This window comes from Myxine glutinosa, chromosome 2, assembly GCF_964187855.1.
Source record: "Myxine glutinosa chromosome 2, kmMyxGlut1.1, whole genome shotgun sequence".
Lineage (NCBI taxonomy): Eukaryota > Metazoa > Chordata > Myxini > Myxiniformes > Myxinidae > Myxine > Myxine glutinosa.
In genome coordinates, this window is record NC_136262.1 from 221,047,607 (window position 1) to 221,071,280 (window position 23,674).

The 23,674-nt window shown below is 46.4% G+C and overlaps 1 protein-coding gene across 1 annotated transcript in view; it reads right to left on the bottom strand.

Moving 5' to 3' along the window:
* The window catches only part of LOC137422161 (putative E3 ubiquitin-protein ligase HERC1), a 443,323-nt gene that overhangs the window by 149,270 nt on the left and 270,379 nt on the right, over nt 1-23,674 (bottom strand). Inside the window, 4 exon segments of the mRNA XM_078772274.1 lie at nt 913-1,123; nt 4,516-4,786; nt 21,393-21,567; nt 22,340-22,540. Of these exon segments, the coding sequence (XP_078628400.1) occupies nt 913-1,123; nt 4,516-4,786; nt 21,393-21,567; nt 22,340-22,540 (858 nt within the window).

Here is a 23,674-nt window from a genome sequence, read left to right on the forward strand (position 1 = left end):
TTGATTTAAAGTATCCAGAAGAACTTCACAATAAGTATAAAGACCTGCCATATGCCCCTGATAAGGAAAGTCTGAAAAAAAGAATGGCACAGCAGTTACCACAATAATATCCCACCACGAATTCATATAAACCAACAGAATTTTTTTTAACTACATTATATGATAAAGATAATTATGTTATACATCAAAGGAACTTGAGATAATATTTATCTGCTGGTTTGAGAGTAAAGAACATTCATAGAATTTTAAAGTTTAAACAAAGTCATTGGTTGAAGACATATATTGATTTTAACACAGAAAAGAGAACAGAAGCAAAAACAGATTTTGAGAAAGACTTTTATGCCCTAATGTATAATGCTGTATTTGGAAAGACTATGGAAAATGCTAGGAATATACAAAACATAAGACGTGGTACATTTTGGAAACGAGCGTCTAAATTAATTAATAAACCAAGCTTTCAAACGACTGGTTGCGCTTGGATGGATTTGAGAGAAGAGAAGCAACCAGCTGAAACCCGAATTATATTCAGGTTCCTTATGATGACCCCAATGAAAGGAAATTTTTTTTTTTTTTTTTTTTTTTAATGATGACCCCAATGCAGTATTTTGGATTATGTTCGATTTAATCTCTTGCATGATCCCGGTGTGTACCCCGGTTTAGAATAGGTACACCGTATCCCTGCGTATCGTAAGAGGCGACTAAGGGTTGGCGTCAGGAAGGGCATCCGGCCATAAAAACATTGCCTCAAACAGGGAACCATGATTATCATGGGGTCCACAAGACTAACCCCTGCTCTAGCGGGGAAAATGGCCTTAAAACGATCATTCATTCATTCATTCATTCATTCATGAACCTTGATATATGTAATACAAAAAAAAGAGTAGAACATGGGACCAAATACATTGCACGAACCTGTGGCCTCGTCATCCTTATGATTACTTGGACGCAGTTTGGCTTCACGATTAGCCATTAGGGCAACGAGGGCCTGTGTGACAACAAAGTTTGGGGATGCGACAGGCTTGTGTTCCTCTGCCACACCACGGAGAAAGCCAGGCAGACGCTTCTGCAGTGAAGGATCATCGATAGTGGACAAGCTTATGCCAGTTGCTGCCGAGATCAAGTCCTGGGAAATGCAATGGCAAACAGTGACACAAGTGGGCAGTTAAAAGTTAAAAATAAGAAATAAGTAAAAGATTGCTATGAAACTCCAAAGTCAAAAGTTATTTAACTAGGCATGTTACATCACTTTAATCTTAGCTTGTCACTTCAATTTGCCACATTGCAGGCTCAGACTGCAGCTTTTTAATGAAAGAATAATCATAATTTCTAACAATACTTTCCTTTAAAAAGGAATTAGCATACCATGAAAACCAAACAAATTTGTATGTTATCAGGTGTGCTACTCTCCTCCCTCCTCCCCCTCCTTCCCCCCCCCCCCCCCCCCCAACTCTTGGCCAAAAAAATGGCAATGCATGTATTCAGTGTCCATATGTGTAAACAAAATATAGTTATGCAAATCAATGAATGTTAGAAATGCAGAAAAAGTATTATCATTGTTGGAACAATGTTTATTTCTTAGCAAGGAGAGATGTTTAAGTTTATTTAACTGTGTAAGTTTAAGATGTTTAAGATTTAACTGTTTAATGACATATTTTATTACTTAATTTTATTATTTTACTGTTTATTAGTTTATTACTTACTAGCAGAAGTACCCGGCATTGCCGGGCGGGGGAGGGGAGGGGGAGGGGGAAGGGGGAGGGGGAAGGGGGAGGGGGAGGGGGAGAGGGAGGGTGGAAAGGGAGGGGGAGGGGAGGGGAGGGGGAGGGGGAGGGGAGGGGGGAAGGGTGGAGGGGGGGGGAGGGGAAGGGGTGTGGGGGAAAGGGAGGGGTAGGGGGGAAAGGGAGGGGGAGGGGGAAGGGGAGCGGAACAGGGGGGAGGGGAGAAGAGGAGGGAGGGGAGAGTGAGGGGAGGAGAGGGGGGAGGAGGAGGGGGAAGGGGAGAGGGAGGGGGAAGGGGGAGGGGGGAAAGGGAGGGGAGGGGAGGGGGAAAGGGAGGGGAGGGGAGGGGGAAGGAGGAAGGGGAGGGGGAAGGGGGAGGGGGAGGGGAAAGGGTGGAAAGGGAGGGGTAGGGGGGAAAGGGAGGAGGAGGAGGGAAGGGGAGGGAAAACGGGGGGAGGGGAGAAGAGGGGGGAGGGGGGAAGAGAGGGGAGGTGGGAGGGGGAATGGGGGGGGAGGGAGGGGGAGAGGGAGGGGGCAGGGGGAGGGGCAGGGGAGGGGGAAAGGGAAGGGGTAGGGGGGAAAGGGAGGGGGAGGGGAAGGGGGAGGGGGAAAGGGAGGGGGAGGGGAGGGAGGGGGAGGATGGAAGGGGAGGGGAGGGGGAGGATGGAAGGGGAGGGGAGGGGAACGGGGGGGAGGAGAGGGGAGGGGAGAAGTGGGGGGAGGGGAGGGGGGAGGGAGGTGAGGGGGAGGTGGGAGGGGGAAGGGGAGGGGGGAAAGGAAGGGGGAGGAGAGGGGGAGGGGGGAGGGGAGAAGTGGGGGGAGGTGGGAGGGGGAAGGGGAGGGCGGAAAGGAAGGGGGAGGGGAGGGGGAAGGGGGAGGGGGAAGGGGAAGGGGTAGGGGGGAAAGGGAGGGGGGAAAGGGAGGGGGGAAAGGGAGGGGGAGGGGAGGGAGGGGGAGGAGGGAAGGGGAGGGGAGGGATATAGATGGTTACTGGCAATTGATCACATCCACAAATGATGTAATCCACACAATTTATGTACTTTACATAACGTTAATAGGAATACATGGTCATGTAGACGGGAAATACAGTTTGTTTGAAATACTGTTTGAAATACAGTTTGTCTCATCTTCTGTCTCTCGCTGTCTGGCCCTCGCCAGACGTTGTTGATTGGCGTTTAGACGTGCCGTTCTCTCATCTTCTGTCTCTTGCTGTCTGAATCTAGAGACACGTTCTTGATTGGCTTATCGATGGTGAAAAGTATCTTCATCGGTTTCATGGAGTCTCCGTTCAGCGATTTTCCTTGCTCGGGAGGTTGAACGTGACAAATTTCTTTTCTTCGGTGCTATTGCCTTTATCACAGTCAGTCTTCGTCAAGATTGCAACTCTGCGTCGTGTCGTGGGCGTGGCCAACGTGGCCTCATGCTCCCAGGTGATTGGCTAACTCGAGCTCGAGCGAGCCATAATGCGCTACGTTATGGCAAAAAATATGGATCTAAAGATGAAAGAAAAAAAAACCTATGTGGTGTGAATGGCAATGTTCCTCGCTGAAATGTGAAAAAACGCAATCGCTTTTCGCTCTGAATTACGTGCGAAGGCGTAACTGTGAGATTATGGCAGCAAGGTTGGAACATCACGTGATCGCTCTGAGCGAATCAGCGCGCTGCTCTGCCACCGGCTCAGATTCTGTGTATAATATTCCTCGCTGAAATGCACTGAGGTAAAAATATGGCAAAAAAATATTATGAAATAATTTTTTTTAGGTCGGCCATGTTCTTCCCAGGCTCAATGGCCATGTCTATGCCAAATATCAAGCACGTGAGCCTCTCCGTTTAGGAGTCTATCGGTAACATTACACACACACACACACGCACGCACGCACGCACACACACACACACACACACACACACACACACACACACACACACACACAAACTGTTTTATATATATAGATTATTGTTTATTATTATTTTATTACTTTATTATTATTTTATTATATTTATATTATTATTATATTATATTATTATTATATTATATTATTATATATTATTATATTATATTATATTATTATTATATTTTATTATATTTATATTAAATTATTATTTTATATTTATTATTATTATTTTAATGTTTATTAATATTGTTTATTACTTATTGTTTATTACTGTTTAATGTTTAATAATGTTTAAATAGATGTTTAAGATTTAACTGTTTAAGATGTTTAAGTTTAACAAGTCTATTTAACAAGGAGAGATGCAGAAAATAGGGCAAAATGGAGAAGATCGTCATGGGGACCGCAAGGCTAACCCCCGCTCTTGCAGGGAAAATGGCCTTAAAATGCATGTTGTTGTTGTTGTTGAATAATGTTTATTTCTGCCTCCGAAAGTATGAGAAACAGATAAGTTGCCTTTCACACTTAGAATGGCATGTCATTAGCACCTCCATTGGGTTTGTAGCAGAGAAGGGAAACTGCAATTACCCCCTAGCTTATTAGCCATGCACAGAGACAAGAGATGGTACGGAGGAAGCCGTGTTCCAATTTGCTCGAAGCATATGGCCCTCTTTGCTGTCACAGAGTCAGCACCTTGTGCAAAATCAGTGAAGGCCAAAGGGATGGTAATGACCACAGAAGAAAGGGAAAAGAGAGAAAAAAAAGAACAATTCCATTTTAATCTCAGCATTATTGCAAGGCTAGGGATAAATGTGTGACAAATTGCACGGACAGTTCAGCAGGACAGTGTTCAAAAGCAGTACTCGAGCTAAAATAAAAAATCCTGTGCAAGTGTCAGAGAATCGTACCTGAGTGCAAAGCTGGATGAGCATTTTGGCAGCAGTATGGCTGTTTGAGGCCAAGCAGCCAATGGCTGAGCTGAGATAAGCGAGGCAGGAGATGGGCTTACGGAGTCTCGTGCTCAAAACACTTCCACCATCAAGGGGTTCAGGAAAGTTATTCCCACTCATCGTGAGTCCCATGCGTCCAGCTGCTGCCAAGCACATGAGTTTCACGAGTGTGCGGATGTCCGTTAGGCCCAAAGCCTCGAGGCCTGCTGCAAGGCTGCACGCTGAGCCACTGATAAAAAAAAATTGAAACAGGAAAAGTATGAGGCAAGAAGAGGAGATGAGTGATGGACAAGTTGTCCAAGGGTACAATTACTTGTCTTTGCATAGTGTTTCATTGGCAGACTCAGAAGTGAATGAAACGGAATGCTAATTTAATCTCATTCTCAAAGAGGAATAAAATAAAACTAACTGTAGAAAATATAATTCCACAGTATGCATCGATGGATATGCTTCCTCCCATGTTAGATGTCAACCAACTATTGCTTTTGATCTCAATTAAAGGTCACATGAAAAGGTCACATGAGAAAGAGCATGAAAGAGAAAAGAGAGATTGGTAGAAGAGAGAAAACATCAGATGCTTCTAACTCGAATTATGGTTTGAAAATAAATTTCAAAGGGAACATGACTTTTGAAATATTGAACCGAAAATTGAATCAGTTCATCTTTCTTTTACAGTCCAGTCCATACTTGTGCCAAATTTGGTTGAAATCCCTTTGATGGTTCACAAGTTAATGTGGTACCAAAATTATTTTCAATCAAAGGTCACATGTCCTTTGGCCTATGAACACAAAATAGAATCAGTCAATCTTTGTATTATAGTCATGCCGGTGTGTGTCCCGGTTTAGAATAGGTACACAGTATCCCCGTGTGTCGTAATAGGCGACTAAAGGGTTGGCATCAGGCAGAGCATCCGGCCATAAAAACATTGCCTCAAAAAGGGAACCATGATGATTATCATGGGGCCCACAAGGCTACACCCCCTCCCCTCCTCCACAAGTTCCCACCAAGGAGGTTGCATGTTGAGGTGTATATCCGTTTTAAGATAGCTTTATCGTGGCGTTTTTCTAAAGCCGCTTCTAATTACAAAAGTAATAACAATGTTAATGATAATAGCATAATGTTAATGTTATCACAAAACTTTTGTGATTTTAAAAAGTTTTTTTGAGGTGACTTTTGTCTTCTTTCCTGGAAGTCCTTGGTGTCCTTGCATTTTATACCTATCCTGCCTCCCCCCAGGCCTTCTCCCTCCCACACATCTCCCGATGTTCCTGCTCTCAAATGTTGTGTTTGTGTGCTTCCTCCCCTTCTCTCCCCATCTTGTCGACCGCTCCCCTTTTTATATACTATGTTTGCTTGTTTGTTTGATTTGTTTGGTTGATAAATGTTAGCTCTTTCACGAGCCTCGACTCTGTATACAAAAAATATATTGTTGTGGATATGAGAATGGTTTGTTTTTTTTGTTGTTGTTGTGTAAATTGTTGTAAAATATCGCCCTCCTTACTCCAGTGTTGTATAAAGGTCAAAGGGCGTTCCCGTAGTTAGTTCCATAAAGCATACATGAAGGACACCATAATATCCCTGTTCAGTAGTTTATTTCCTTATTATGTGTATTAGGGTAAGGCCTTGTCTTCCATTAAGATGACACTCCATTGCACCAGGTGAAATAAGAGTAGATTCGGTTCACATTCCCTTTTCGTCAATTGCCATTCGCATTGCCAACTACAATTGCCGCCATTAAGCATGTGCTCAGCTCGGGGAAGAAGGGCGTGCCCGCCCATCGTCATCAAGGGTGGAGTCAGAGGGCCTGTGCCCACCAATCAGGGCCGAAGCGAGCTCACCGAGGGGCGTGTCCTGAAGGCCGGCGGCTTGATCGCCTGAGGCGCTATAAAAGCGCGCGCGCAAGAGCCGAGTGCGTGGTTGGACCAAGCGAGAGACGTGCAAAGAGAGGTGCGTCAGAGAGTTGGCAGTACACAAGCAGCGCAGAGCAGAGAGGAGGGAGAAGGAGTGCTGAGAGCAAGCATTGAGAGAAGGAGTTCTGAGAGCAAGCATTGAGAGAGAGTCCTGAGAGCAAGCAAGAGGAGTACCACGAGCAGTACCAGCAGCTTTAAACTCCACCAAGCAGCGTTGGCTCCACCAGGCAGCTTTAACTCGACCGGCGGAGCTCGTCCCGCGGCAGCTCGCACGACCGCAGCTTGGGCGTTGACGGCGGTGCCGACCGTGGCCGCGGAGGAACGGAGCTGCCGCTCCCGGCCCGACCGTGACCCAGTTCCAGTGGACCTTCCTCTCCCTCCAGCCATCCACCTCCTGCCATTCCTATCATCATTCCCCGCGTGAGTCTGTCTTTGTTTGTTCTGTCCCTGGGTATTAATTAAGCCTGTATAGTTAAGCTAAGTTTCGCTGTGTCGCCTTGCCTCTTCTGTGAATTATTTTATTATCCTTCCTTCTCCTTGGTTTTTTTGGTCTTGTAAATAGTAAATAAATTATATTTGTATTCCTTACCCGTTGTCTTTCTTCTTCTTCACATCCTTCGCTTTAGTCTTTTCCCCATTGAATATCTGTGGCGCGATTCAGCCAACGTTCAGGAATCGGGTTAGTCGGGGTAACTGTTAGGGCCGCGGTGCCATCCGCTCGGCAAACCAACATCTTATCCGCGGTCCGTAACAATATATATATATTGATACTAATAACATCCACCTCCCCAAGGGGTGTTTCCTCCTTGAACGAACACCGTGTTAACGTGTATAAATAGCTTATCGTGCGGTTTTTGTGGGAGCAACAGCCCCTACTAGAAGTAAAAATATTATAAACCACAAAACGTATGATTACCTTTTTAAACAGTCGCTAATGCTGTTGAACACTAAACTGAAAGAAATTTGGAGGAATCCCGACATCAGTGAGGCAATCTATGCTTACCACGTCGACGATCGCACCTGATCGTAGATCTACTGTAGTCTCTATTCATTGTTATTCATGATATATTCATTATATAAATTGGATATTAATTATATAAACATTATTTTCTCTAGGGTTAATAACATGACCCTTCCTGCCGCTTCCATGGCGTTTTTCCAAGGCCGCTTCCAAAAACAAATGTAATAACAACACTATTGCTAATAGCATAATATTAATGTTATTACAAAACAATATGCCCCATCCACAAGGGGGTTCGTGACTTGTGATATTGATCCTTCCCCACCCCCAACACCCTCACAGAAGTAAATTTTATTTAGGGAATTTAGAATGGTGATGCACGTCTGATCCTTTCAATGACCTGATTTAACATAAGTAATAGGAACAATAATTGACAATAACAATAAGGATAACAACGTGGCTCCCCCGGCTACTCCCGTAGTGAGTGGGTGTGCTAGTGAATACATTTCGATGAAAAACATGCAGTGTCCTTTATAATTCAGTGTCCAATAAGCAATGCGGGATTGAGAGCAAACTTAGTGTTTCATACTGAACTATTTTAACCTTTCACTTCGTATTTTCACCTTCCTGCTGGAGTATTTCACTTCGTTATCTGTTTCATTGAAATCAAGTATACTTAACACTTCACCTTAAATGTGTTGATGAATAACAGAATAAGCCATTTAAAAGTCACAAGCCATAATCCACAAACTCAAAGCTCGGTTTTTCAAACTGTTAACGTGGCTTTTCATGTGTTTTTATGTTTTAAATGTTTGATTCTAAAAATGTACTTATGATGTTTAAAAAAAAAAAAATCAGAATAGTTTAAGGGTCTTATAGCAAATTGCATCAAACAAAGGGTGGGTCAAATATTTTGCTATATATACATATGAAATGTGCATACAGTTTTTGGGAATGGACAAGTCATTTCAAAATAGTGTGCCTGCCTGCACCGGGAAATGATTTACGACAGTATTCGACAATGAAACAAATGTTCATTTTCATTGTTAACTTCATACATTAACAATATCTGGTAAACACTGGCAGTTTTAAAGCTCAAGAAACAAAATATTGAATACAACTGACATAATAATACATAATGGCAGTCATACAACAGTTTGCATCACATAAAAATTCATTAAAAATGACACAGGTGTTCTCAAAATGTGAAACAATAAGTGAAAGTTAATATGCAGCGGAAGAGGTTTGAAGAGAAGAGGTTTGAAGGGTAAATCCTTTAAGTGAACACCTACCCTTACAACAATGAACAAATTACGAGTAATGAACAAGTTACGAGTAATGAACAAGTTACGAGTGTCTGCAAAAAAAAAAAAACGACAAAAAAATGCTTAACATATTATAATACTAGCAAAGGTACACGACGTTGCCGGGTCGCTTGTAAATATTCCCCTATTTCCCCAATACTCCCCAACTATCCCCAATCCCCCATTCCCTAGTCCCATTGTCTGTAAACAACACTCTGTAGCCCCGACCTTCCCCTTTTTCCCCCATTAAATGTCGTGCCCAGGTTCACCGCATCTCACGTAGACAACTATAGGACATCTTGCTAGTTATTCTTAGTCTATGTCAGTTAAGGACTCGTTTCCATTAATTCTGACTCTTCGTTGCACCAGAATGTGATTGTATGGCACCATTAGTAAGTTTAGGACCTTCCAATACCTCCCCGCATCTCTTCCTCATGGAACAACAACACCAACAACAACAACAGCGGCGGCGGCGCGGCGGCGGCGCGGGGAGTGTGCGTCCTCACACCGGCTTGGTTAGCCGCCATTGACCATGTGCTCCGACGGGGTTACCACGCAGGGGCTCACTGTCAGCTCCTCGTCAAGGGCGGAGCCCGGTAACCCCCCGCACCCAATAAGAAGCGGCGGACCGATTCCATCTGGGGCGGAGCTAACGAGCCGAGGGCGTGTCACTCCCCGCTGGGCATGCGCAGGAAGACGGAGGTGACGTCAGATGCGCCTGAGCTTGAAGAGAAACGGACGCCACCTCCAGCGCGACGATACCTACCCGCATCTCTAGACCGGACCGGGTCGATTCTGCCCCTGAGCCAAGGTGCACCTTGAGCTATCGACTGCCTGCCCTTCCTTGCCATCAATCCCTGTGTGAGTCAGTCTTGTCCCGTTTGTCTGTGGTCTGTCGGGGCTAAGATAAGACCGTGTCTAAGTGCCCATCTTGCTGTGCTGTACCTCTGTGCCGTGTAATCTAAACGTTCTGCATAACCAATATTATATCCTCCTCCGGAGGTCTTGAGAACTGTACCCCTGGTGTCGTGTCATTTAACCCAGCCGTTGTGTCCTTTCCTTCATTGATTTAGCATAGCGCGATTCGGCCAACGTTCGAGTGTAATCGGGTAACTTGTGCGAACACGGCGGCCATTCCGCTCGGTCAAGCAACATCTAAGTCGTGTCAGTAACAATTGGTGTCGGGAAGTGGGATCGGTCCCGGAGCGCGTTTGACGCGCTCGAAATTATAACGGCGAAATTTGATTGTGTTTTACAAAAAAAATAAAAACCCGAATTTTGAAAGTCGCGCTATGGCAGATCAAGACGGCTGGGTTCCGGTAGAGGAGAGTGAGGCAGGGTCGATCCAGGACCAAATTGAGGGACATGAGGAGAGCGAAGCAGTGAGGGTAGCAGGGTCGCAAAATGGCGTCCTTGCGCACGAGGTTGCGGGCGCGCAAAATGGCGCCTCGCACATGGCTACGGCGGCCGCACCCGCTGCACAAGTGGGAGGGATGGCCCAAATGCAGGCCCTCATGGAGCAATTTATGGCGCAAATGCAGGCGTCCCTCAAACTGCAGAGTGAGCAATTGGGGGTAATGGGGAACCGGATGGAGGCTCAGAGTGAGCAAATGGGGGCAATGAGGGACGAATTGGGGGGCGACATGGGGGCCAATAGCCAACGGTTAGAACAAAGGATGGGGTCCAATAGCGAGAAATTGAGGGAGGACATGGGGGCCCAGATCGGAGGGTTAGGGAGTAGAATAGAGGGATTAGGAAACAAATTTGAGGGATTAGACAATAGATTAGGGGAAATACAGGAGGGGTTAATGGGGGTAGAAAACAGAATGGCCGCTCAAGAGAATCAAATGGAAGGGATGCAAAAGGGGTTAGAGGGGTTAGAAAACAGTATGGAAGGCAAATTGAGGGACATGAGGAACCAAGCGGAAAGGGAAGTTAACCAAATGGGGCAGCAGATAGAGGGGGTCAGAATGGGGGTAGAAACCAAACTGGATGCTCACAGGGAGGAAATGGAGCAGATGAGGGTGGCATCTGGGCAGGAGATGCAAGTGATGGGAGAGGAGATCAGAAGAGGTGTGAGTGAGGAGGTCGGAGGAGTGCGCGAGGAGGTGAGGCACTGTAAGGAGCACATGGAGAAGGAGGTGAGAAAGGGGACTGTAAAGTTACAAGGGGGCATAGAGGACCTGACGCAGGAGGTGGAACAGCTGACGGTGGGACAGACTGAGTTAGTGGAGCAGGTACAAAGGAACACTGCGGTAATAGGAGGGTTAAAAGCGACACAAAATGACCTAAAAAATGACTTGGTAGCGACGAAGAGGGAATGTCAGATGGTACGTGAGGGACTGACAACGAGGTTGGACGAGGTGACAGAGGTAATGGAGACGAAGGACCGGCAGGTGAGGACGCACATGGAAACGGTCAAGGTAGCCTTAGAGGACGAGCTTGAGGAGACGTACCGGGAAATAAAAGAGGTGAAGCAGAAATTAGAAGAAGTGGAAGAAGGGGTGAGCGAAATTAAGAAGCGACGGAGAGGGGATAAGAAAGAGATAAAAGAGGAAATAAAAGAATTGGTCCAAAGTCTGTGTTTGGATCGTGATGATGTGCTCATTAACCGGATGAGGGATTCGCAGGTGATGGAGGAGAAGCGAAGAGGAAGAGGACCCGGTGTAAGTGGTGACCAATATGGTCGTGCGTATGATGCGCCAGGTGATTTAATGAGCTTGGGGGTCGAGATGGACCCGGGTGTTCGTGAGAGGCCGTTGGTGAAGTGTGCGACAGGTCTGGTGTGCGAAAAAGGAGGTGTGCGAGAAAGTCCGACTCTGGGGTGTGAGGAAAAAGTGCGTGCCAAGGAGTGAGGGTGCTGGCGAGAGTGAGTCGGTCGTAGCGCGTGTGCGAGGGAGCACATGGAAGCGCGGTGTGGTAAGTGTTACAGAGGGTGTGACGGGAGAGTGTGCGCGAGAAAGGTGTGTAACAGACAGGTGCATGAGGAAAGAGTGCGCTGTCAAGAGTAAGGGTGAGTGCGTTGTCAAGAGTGGTGGTGAGAGTAGTGAGAGTGACAAGGAGCGTGAGTTGGTTGTGACAGGTGAGCGAGGATGTACACCTGGAATGGAAGGATGCACACCTGGAATGGTAGAGCGTGAGTGGGAATGCACGCTGGAATTGGTAGTGAGGCACGTGGTTGGGTGTGCGAGTGAGAGCACACCTGTGATTGTCACAGAGGAGGTGACCGAGGAGGGGGCGCGAAGAGGTGTGTTGGTGAGGTGTGCGAGCGGCGAATGTGTGCCAAGGTGTTCGGTGGTCAGGTGTGTGACCAAGGCTGGGAGTGGAATGAGTGTACCTGGGTGTGTTAGAGAAGGTACGACGAGGAGCATGGAAACGGCTGGATGTGTGAGCAAGGAACGGGCTGCGGGGTGTAAGCATGCAGGTGAGGCATCGAAGGTAACCGGGTTAGAGGTTAGAGCGACTTTTAGCCGAATCGGGCCCTCGGTGCGTGCCGGGCTTCGTGTGCCGCGAGGACCAGTGGGGATCCGAGCCACGGCGGGTTCGAAAGGACCGCCGTACGCGATCCACGCTGGGCCTCGCTTTGAACGGCCGCGTCCGTGCTCCACTAGGCGGAGCGGGCAGCCCGATAGGAAGGGTCGTCATGGCGACCACTTTTTGTTGAGGCATTCCGGCAGGTCGAGATCGGGCCATGGGATGGCTCCGTGCCGAGATGGTGCGTGGGATCTCGGCCCGGGTAAACCTCCTTCCCTGCACCGAATGCGGGACGTATCCAGCCGCTGGCACCAAACAACCCGCATTCATTGCTCGGCTTTACGAAGCCGGGCTTTGGACAGGAATTGGCGCACCGAGAGGCATTAGTGAGTAGACTGTGTGATGAGGTTAGTGTTTTGGACCCAAAATTAGAGAAAAACAAAATTTGATGATTGGCAAAGGATTGGCAGTAATGATTGGCAGATGATGGGTAGTGATTGGCAAATTTTTGATTTGTTGAAATTTGATGTGCAAAATTGGTAGTGAGCGATGGGCCCGGTGGGTAAGGGTGGCATCCCTGCCACCCTTCCCATGTGGGGCAAATGCGCTATAGTTTATGGGGTTGATGGCAGTGAAAACTAGCCCGGGTGGGTTAGGATATTGTTAGGGATCTAGCGAAGATGACATTAGGTAACGTTAAGGTTTAGATAGTGACTGATACCTGTAGTGGGGACGCAGGTAGATTAGTATGGATGATAATGACGAGGGAGCGCAATAGTTTAAAGGGACGACTGGGAAGCGCAAGTTTCAGAGGGGAGTAGTTAGATGAGATGATGCTGTGTGAGAGCTGGACAGGTGTGTGGAGCAGTGTATGAGTAATGAGTGTTGTGGATCAGCGCGAATGCGCTTGGGGAGAGAAGGGTGCAGGTGGCACCAGGTGTGAGAGCACAGGTGTGCAAGTGCAGGTGTGTGGAATACGTGGAGTGAGAATGAGTGGTGTGGAGAGAGTTGGAGTAAGTGGTACGGAGTGGTGTGCATGGTGCGAAGGTGTGGATGGGGGAAGAGTGGACCCCTTTTCACGAGTACCCGGGGAGGGTAGTTTAAAGAATAGTTAGAAGGTATAGGTAAATTGTGGTTGGATATTGGCATTTGTGGTGCGGTTGCAGAATGGTATTGTGGATGGGTGCATTAGTGTTGTGGAAATGGCTGGGCGTGTAGCCTGTTAGTGTGTGTAGTTGGTTGGGCACTCCACCACTGTGAGGATGTCGGCCAGGTGAGGCCGCAGGTGGGCTCTGGGAGCCGTTAGTGTCAGTGGGGCCCGAGGATCCGGAGGACGGACCCGGGTAGCCCAGTGCCAGAGAGGGCACCGAGTGGGGAGAGCGCCAGAGGGCCTTCCCCAGGTAGTTAGGTTAGGGTAAGGAGCAGGTAAGCTCGGAGGCAACTGCAGTGGTGGAGGTGTGCAGGTGGGTAGACCTGCTGGGAGAGCTACACGTCACAGCCCAGAAATTGTGCGAGGGCACCGGGAGATGAATCGGGGGAGTGAGACCCCAAATTGTAAAGCACCACAGTTTGGTCAATGGGAATTGGTTTTTAGAACCCATAGTGTAAGAGGGCCAATGGTTTGGCAGGAGAAAGACCCCGGGTAATGAAAAGTTGTTAAAGTCATTTAGGAAATAGTTAGGATTGATGAACCTGTCGCACCATACGCAGCCACTTACCTGTGGTGATGATGATGACTCCACACCTGTGTTCCCATGTTTTGTGTTGCAGGAAATGAGAATTGCTGTTGGATTTGTGAGACGCATCACGACGTGGATGAGACATTGGGGTGATTCCATCTCTCCCTCCCTAGGAGGGACTGATGATGAATTGGTGATGGCAAATTTTGATGTTGAGTTGGAGATGGCAAATTTTGATGAGAGTTGGAAATGGCAAATTTGATTGGTTAGGAGGGAGAGAAGACGAATTTGGTTTATGGGAGGAACGGGGAAGACAGTAGGGACGTTTGTTGATTTGTAAAGTAGATGTTTATGGGTAGTGTTGTGTTTTGTGGATACAGTAAGGGGTAAGGGAGGGGCAATGTAGGTTACCTGGTGGGGGGGGGGGGGGCGTACGGTAGGAACGTACCTGTCTCACCTGGTTCCCATGTGCCCCCAGTGTGCATTACCTTATATTGCGTGCACTTTTGCGCCCTTACCACCTTACTCACTTGTCTTCTTCTTTTGTCTCCCACCTCCGAGGATCTGGCTTTGGGGCAGAGAGAGAGGAGAGAGAGGTGCTGGCTCCGCAGTTGTGGGCCTGCACTTTCGCTGCTTGCTGCCTGGATCGATACACCATATGGACCGCAGTTTTTGTGGCCGCCCACCATGGACCGCAGTTCTCTTGCGGGCAAGCACCACCCGTTGATGGACCTATAGGTCAACGTGGCACCTATGCCATACAGGTGAACCACCTTTAGTTGGCCCCCTGACGGCCACAATACAGAAATGGACGCGGTTGGCGCCTTTCTTTATTTTCTAAGGAAGCTAGAAGGCCAAGCACTTCAGGAAGGCAAGACCAGCGGCAGAACATCGGCCGGCTGCGACACCACCGGTGACGTTGAACACTTGATTGGTGCACCGGATGGTGCTGACTGTACATGATGGGGTGGTGCTTTTGGTGCTTGGATGGGGTGCTCTGCACATTATTAAAGGCCGTAGGGCCACAGAGCACTCGTGGGTTGGTGTATCGATGCTGGCATGCGTGCTCTCTCTATGCATAACATCTGCATGTGTTCCTCCAAAAACAGGTCCTGGATCGTAGTGTAAATATCAGTGTAGTCTTGTGTAAATAATGCTCCCTACCGGCTGTATGTTTAGTTTGAGGATTCTTTCCGCGATTCGGTTATCCTGTGGGTGTGTTTCTGTGAGGAGAAGGGTGCAACGTCGCAGGGGGACATATTTACTCATTTGTGAACATCTGTAAAACTGTGGCACTCAGGGTTGAGTTAATAGTAGAGGGAACTACATCTGAGTGCCACACTAAAGTAGGTAAAAATTTATCGGGTCGGGACGCCCCGAGGTAGAGAAGGGTGCAATGTTGCGGATATGGGATTTGGCCTCCATCCATATCCGCTTGTAAATATTCCCCTATTTCCCCAATACTCCCCAATCCCCCATTCCCTAGTCCCATTGTCTGTAAACAACACTCTGTAGCCCCGACCTTCCCCTTTTTCCCCCATTAAATGTCGTGCCCAGGTTCACTGCATCTCACGTAGACAACTATAGGACATCTTGCTAGTTATTCTTAGTCTATGTCAGTTAAGGACTTGTTTCCATTAATTCTGACTCTTCGTTGCACCAGAATGTGATTGTATGGCACCATTAGTAAGTTTAGGACCTTCCAATACCTCCCCGCATCTCTTCCTCATGGAACAACAACACCAACAACAACAACAACAGCGGCGGCAGCGCGGCGGCGGCGCGGGGAGTGTGCGTCCTCACACCGGCTTGGTTAGCCGCCATTGACCATGTGCTCCGACGGGGTTACCACGCAGGGGCTCACTGTCAGCTCCTCGTCAAGGGCGGAGCCCGGTAACCCCCCGCACCCAATAAGAAGCGGCGGACCGATTCCATCTGGGGCGGAGCTAACGAGCCGAGGGCGTGTCACTCCCCGCTGGGCATGCGCAGGAAGACGGAGGTGACGTCAGATGCGCCTGAGCTTGAAGAGAAACGGACGCCACCTCCAGCGCGACGATACCTACCCGCATCTCTAGACCGGACCGGGTCGATTCTGCCCCTGAGCCAAGGTGCACCTTGAGCTATCGACTGCCTGCCCTTCCTTGCCATCAATCCCTGTGTGAGTCAGTCTTGTCCCGTTTGTCTGTGGTCTGTCGGGGCTAAGATAAGACCGTGTCTAAGTGCCCATCTTGCTGTGCTGTACCTCTGTGCCGTGTAATCTAAACGTTCTGCATAACCAATATTATATCCTCCTCCGGAGGTCTTGAGAACTGTACCCCTGGTGTCGTGTCATTTAACCCAGCCGTTGTGTCCTTTCCTTCATTGATTTAGCATAGCGCGATTCGGCCAACGTTCGAGTGTAATCGGGTAACTTGTGCGAACACGGCGGCCATTCCGCTCGGTCAAGCAACATCTAAGTCGTGTCAGTAACAATATTATAATACTAGCAAAGGTACACGACGTTGCCGGGTCGCTTCGTGTCGAGAATATGAAGAGAGGTGGAAAAGCGGCAGGAAGCGGTCAGCGGAGGGCAAGAGAGAGGAAAGTGGTGGGCAAGGGGGGAGAGACAGAGAGGGGCGGGGGAAAGACAGAGAGGGGTGGTGGGGGTGCGACAGAAAGGGGAGAGGGAGAAAAAAAGAGAGAAAGGAGGGGGGAGGTTAGCAAAGACAATGCTATGTCATGCTTAATGACTAAACACACATGCATGTGAGCACACAAGCGTGCACACAAGCGTGCACACAAGCACACGCACAAGCATGCGCACACGCACACACACACACACACACATACACGCACACGCCGGATTAAGCCTTGCCACAGGGCTGAGCAAAGAATATTTTTGGGCCGCTTTCAACAGGAGTGCCACCACCAGAGCACAGGTTGTGTGAGGTTGAGTGAAGGATATTTAGTCTCTCTGGCTTATTTAGATTTAGAGTTGAAGGAGTTATATGTATTGTTGCGGCCCCGGGTTTCGGGTCTACTAAGAGAGGGTAGCCTTGGCCTCCCCCCCACCCCCCAAACTTACCGGGGCTGAGGCTACCACACACGAATAACTTTGTGCCACAGCAGGTTGCTAATCAACCGCAGATGCCAACCAGTTATTCACATACTTTCGTGTCCGTCGTCTAATACCATTTAACTGAATGTCACGTGACCTTCGGGCCGGGATCCGCTCCCTCGGCTATGCACCAATCGTATCTTAATTAGATATTTTAATGAGGGCAGCCGAGCAACCACTTGGTGCAAGCCAGTCTAACGAGCCATTTAGGCAGGGAATGATAATCTCCCTATTGGAAAGGACCGTCAACAAGGGATTTATTTTAAATGATTTTACAAGGCACAGGTAGGATCATGCAAAATGAGGGGAGGGGAGGGACTCAAGGGCTTTAACGTTCGCAGGACGGGAAGAGGACGTCCCCGGGCATGCAAGGGGGACCAATGGGGGAGTGTAAATAAAAATGTACAAATGGTCGCTACAATAAAGGGTGCAGCGATATTTATAAGCAGGAAAGAAAATGTACGAGAGCAAAACCTTAACCTATGCCTTATCTATCACTATTACACTGCACAGGGCGCCCGGGAGACGTTCACGGAGGGAGAAAAGAACAAAAGATAGAGACAGTGTGAGGATCATGGCCTCTCACTTACCCAGTGAAAGCAGTCGTGCTTTGGCGACCCAACGCTAAAGGAGGGGGTAAAGATGGGACCAATACTGAGGTGACTATGGTGGGTTGAGTGTGGAGGTGCAGGTAGGATGCGTGCAATGAGGATGATGCAAGAGAAAATGCGAAAGTGCGTCTGCGTTTAAAAACGATAAAAATAAAAGAATAGTAAAGTGTGAGAGGATAGCCTACTGTCTGAACCACCTTCAGAGGCCATTTGACCGCAGAGCAGGGGTTGGCCTTTTTCGGGCACAGTGTTCCCATTTTTGAAGCAATGTTTTACGGCTGGGTGCCCTTCCTGTCGCCAACCCTGTTAGTCGCCTCTTGCGACACACAGGGAATTACCAGTGAACTGGTACTCAATAGCCTACTGTCTGAGAGTCTAAAAGGAATATGTGAGCATAACTTGGTTTGGCCCTAATGGTTAGCTCGCTCCGTCCACCACAAGGCTTCCAGCTCCGAATCGCCAAAGCGAGCGCCACCCCTCAAGCTCAGATCATTCACCAATGCACACGCAGAGAGACCATGCAGACAGGCAGGAAGGCAGGCAGAGAGCAGCTTGTGGAGAGAGAGTTGCAGGTGGGCAGAGAGCAGCGGGCGGAGAGAGAACGAGAGCCTTTGCCCTCAGTGTTTTTATATCCCTTAGCCTGCCAGTATAAGCTCGAAGGTTCTCAGCAGAATCTGGGATGCCCATTGTCACACGCAACGCATGGCCTTCCTTGCACCATTCACTCACATGCAATTCACGGCCCTCCTTACACCATTTATGAACAAAGAAAATCTCACAGCCCTCCTAACACTGTTAACTCACACTGGCCCTACTTACATGACACACACTCACTTACAACATGGACAACATCTCACAGAACAAGACATGGCCCAACTTACAGCACTCACTCACACAGAACATCTCACGGCTCTCCTTGCACCGTTCACACACTCAAAACATCTCACGGCCTTTTTTACACCGTTCACACACTAGGAACACAGAACAGCCCTCCTTACACTGTTCACTCACACAGAACAACTCCCAGCCCTCCTTACACCGTTCACTCATACAGAACAACTCACGGCTCTCCTTACACCATTCACACACTCGGAACAACTCAAGGCCTTCTTTATGCTGTTAACACCCACGGAAGATCACACCACTCAGTTGCACAATTCCCTCCACAGTTTTCCTTGATCGCTCCTTCATACCACGCTATTTTAGTAAGAACAGAACAGATTGCCAAGTTTAGACCGTGTCCAGCCAGCTATTTTTGTTTGTTAAAAGAGAAACTGCATAAAAACATTTTATTCACTCAATTTGTTTTGGGCTGGTCAGGATCTGGGGCCGGGAGCAAATGGGGTAGGCCAGCAGTAAATCCCACTATAAGCGCATGCACGTGCGTGCGTACACACACACACACACACACACACACACACACACACACACACACACACACACACGACCGCTTTAAGTGGATTGAGGCACCGCGGCCTGTTTGAAGTACCGCTGAGGTAAAGCATAAGCACACATAAAGTGCATCAAAATGAAACCCCCAAGGCAAAGGATCAAAGGTTTACCATTAAAGAAGCCTTCGTCCATCCATAGGTGTACTTTCTACTTTTTAAAGGAAGGAAATAAATTCAATAGACTACAGGCAAAGCAGGAAAAGGGGCACGCTCTTTTAATTCTATCTTGAATTTGATATGTCTTGCCTTCCTTACTCGGAGATTTCCCCGCGGAGTATGCAGGCTTGACTGCAGAAGCCTTGCCGTCAATCCTGCTGGTTAATTATTTTCATTGTACTAAATTCCCGCTGGTTAATTATTTTCATTTTACTCAGTAAAGTTACACTTTGGCACATTCCTTAATATTTTCTTCACTCAATATAATTGTTCAAAACAGTAGGAAAAGTTAAGTTTAATGCTTTGGCAATATGGAGAAAGAGGAAGGGCAGCCATGCTGAGAACTGAGTAAAGGATTTACACATAGTAATAAGAATGACTAATGTGTTATGTTCTGTCAGATTTTACTCCAGATTTCGATATGAAGTGTCTGGGATCTAATCATCAAATCCAAAACCAGATTTTGATTATATGTTTTAATTAGTCTGTGAGAGCAGATAGTGTTTCCAAGCCAAGGCACGTTTCAATAGGCCGAAACAAAATGGTGGCTAAGAACCCAGCAGTGTGACAGTGGGCTGACCAAGATGGTGGATCGCCATTTTGGTAAGGTTTTCTATTTTATTTTTTGGTCACAAGCACTTTGTTAATCGTCTTCAAAAAGGGTGTCTAAAAACCCACAAACACCCAGTTTTCATTCTTGCAATCTATCGGAGGTCGAGAAGTATGCATGCAAAGTTTGGGGCTGCAGGCTTTCATTGTTTTGGAGTTATGGAGACAGACATGGGGACACACACACACACACACACACACACACACACACACACACACACACACACACACACACACACACACACACACACACACACACACACACACACACACACACACACACACACACACACACACACACACACACACACACACACACACACACACACACACTGCCTTCTATTATTATGGATACAACATGAGTTTCATTCGATTCTGAGAAGGAACTTCACCGCAGGAAGAGGCCATTAAGCCCATCATGTCTGCACAGTGGTTGTCACTCAATGTTTTTTTCCCCGCCCTCTAATCTTTAAAATTCTGAGCACCAAGCAAGGAAGCAGCACGTACTGTTTTTAGTTTTTGGTATGACTCCGCCGGAGGTCGAACCACTGACCTCGCAGACTCGAAAGGGATGCTCTAACAGTCAGAACCATTGCGCTTGGGAAATATTGAATTTATTATGTTCAATCACTAGATATGACAGGTTCTCAAAAATAAAGGAAAACATTGCCTGGAGAATATGATTCGAAAAGTCATAATAAAATATGGTTTCTTCATTATAGATTTCAATAAGTAACTATTTAATGAACAGTGTATAAAAGTGAGAAAGCATAAAGGTCTTACACATCATCTCCACAACGACTTTAAAATATGTTATGTAACGTTCCAAATCATCACGCAAGATGAACCACAATATAAAGCTTTCAAATATGGAGAAATCCTGGGGTTGCTTTACATCTTATGTCTGTGACTTGGGGTAGAAATTATAAACTTTCAAAAAGGCAACAGGCCTGTTCACCATGAGAAAGAACACTCCAACTACTCCAAACCAGACTCGCCGTCTACCAGACGTTGTGGTGTAATGGTTACAGCATCCCCTCTGAGTGTGGGAGGTCAGTAGTTCAAACCCAGGCTGAGTCATACCAAAGACTTGAAACATTGTGTGTGCTGCTTCCTTGTTTGACACTTAGCATTTAAAAGAATAACAGCACGGACAATGCCCATTGGTTAGCATCCATGGGAAGCACGCAGTTCCTCCTTCGGTAAAGGTGATGCCATTGTTGTGGTGTCACAGGTACCGAGAGTGCCCCTGGAAGTGACCACACTTTTCCCAAGCTCAGTGGCCATGTTTATCTGCGTCTAACAGTCCTGTGTTGTTTATTGTGCTTTCGTCTGTATGTCCATCTGTGTGTGCGAACTGTATGTGCGAACTGTATGTGTGGCAGCAACTCCACCATGACACTTAAATCCTGTAAAAAATTAAAATAAAGAACTTCCTGCTTCTTTGCCTTTCCTTCATTAGTAAGCATTATTATATGTGAAACAGCTAAATACATACAAATGAGTGCAAAATTATGAAACAAAAGCAGTGAATGTACACTAAACATGAAAATTAGGGCGTGTGAGGGATGTACAATGCACACCTGACAGAAAGCAGTGATAGCACTCGCATGAGCATGGTACGTGAGAGCAAAATGAGAGCAGCTGCTGAAACACGCTTCAGCGCCAAGATGCGGTCATGCGGATCATGGATCGAGGCCGCCTGCTCTCCAAGCGCCATGCGGTTGGACGAAGATTTCTCCCCAGACCCGATTATTCCTGTGTAAGTTTTCAGAATGTTGGAGGGAAGGGGGAGAAATATGGGTGAAGGGAGTGATCTCTTACATTGAAGTTGCTCATGAAAATTATATGCTCCATAATGATGTTAGAGGAAATCAAATATTTGCCAGAGTGTATCTCAAAAAATATCTAATATTTTAATTTACTGTGCCAAATATACAAAGTCATCTCATTCATGAAAATGAATCTTTCCTTGCTAGAAAAATGAAAAAGTGCAGAGTCTGTTCAGGAAAAACAGGGATAACCGTCTATTATTTTTGACAAGTTAGCCCGTTTCACAGTTTTGCTCAAATTGTGTCCCAGTACAAATACGCTCCATTACGCATCGATGGAACAATACCAATAATACTCAAATTTGAACAAATCCTTCTGTGTAATCTTATGGGATGCCCTGTCACAGTGAATTGATTTTTTTTTATTACAAGCACCGTATAAGGACATTATCCCCATCTGCGCCATTATCCTTCTTTAATGCCTTAAACATGGACATGTCCCTCGGACAAATTCTCAACACAGGCATCCAATTAAGGGGCAGCTGGCTAAGGCACACTTAACTGGGCATTTTGACAGCAATATGTGTTTATTACTATCTTGTAAAGGAAACTTCACCAAATAAACAAACAAAAGCAAGGTTACAGATTAATGAAGGCCTTTTTTCTGTGTGCTGTTTTGCTCGAGACTGTATTAGCAGTCATATGCATGTGGTTACAGGATGACAAGCTATGAAACAACATTACAATGACAAACTCACCAATCTGCATTAGTGTCTCCTCCATGCTGCTCGTTGCGGTGACCATGGCCACAGACGCCCCCAAGGGGTCACTGTCGGGGAATTGCACAGGTGGAGGAACCAGTCTCTTCTCGCTCAAGCCTAAAGGCCCAGCTAACAAATCAAAGTCTTCTTGACCAGTTAGCTGAACATCTTCACAGATATCCAAGAGATCCCAATCATCTGTGACAGATATTTGGACACCGCAGGTGTGACAGATTGGGTAAACAAAGTTGCAATAGATTTTATTTATTTATATATATATATATATATATATATATATATATCATTACTCATGCTTGTGAAAGCTTTCTACAAAAATGATTTCGTAGATCCGATACGACATGATACTACCAATCAAAATATGTCATGTGCACAAGGTCACATGAGTGCATAAAAAAAATAAAAAAAATAAAATAAGACTCCAGATTTTACTGACAAACAGAGTTGTAATTAGGCAACTGAGGATTTATACAAAGTGGATGACAATTATCTTGAAATGCTCACCGAGGTATTTATTGCATTCCTAAAGCCTACTGTCCTCCAACAAAACACATAACAATGGGTCAGTCTTTAAACGGATTCTGGTCTGTTTCATTGCTTCACCCTCAGTTTTGAATCTCCTATTCGGTATTATATGTTGGTTGTGCGCATACTACAATGTCAGAGGATTATTGAGTGAATGAAAAAACCCAAACAAAAGAAAGACAGAGAGAGGGCTGGGGAAATAAAATATAAAGTAGAATTTGATTGGAATGCGTTAATGGATATGCATCGGCCCATGTTAAATGTCAACTCACTGTTACATTTGATCTAAATTAAAGGTCACATAAAAAAAATAAAGGTCACCTGAGAGAGCATGAGAGAAAAAAAGACAGATAAGTAGAAGAGACACAACATCCAAAGATTCTACTAATCCAGGCTGTGGTATGCAAAAACGATTTTCAAAGGAAACATGGCCTTTGACCTATTGAACTGAAAATTGAATGAGTTAATCTTTCTATTACAGTCCATACTTGTGCCAAATTTGGTTGAAATCCCTTCAATGGTTCACAAGTTAATGTGGTACCAAAATTATTTTCAATCAAAGGTCACATGCCCTTTGACCTTTGAACCCAAAATATAATCAGTCAATGTTTGTATCACAGTCTATATACTTAATATATCATACAAAAATATTCACCATTGAACCGACCATTGACCTGTGAATCTGAAATGGAATCAGTTCATCTTTGTACAACATTACAGTTTGATTGTTATGTTATGTTTGGTCAAAATCCCTTAAGTCGTTCACAAGTTATCGCAATAGCGGAAATC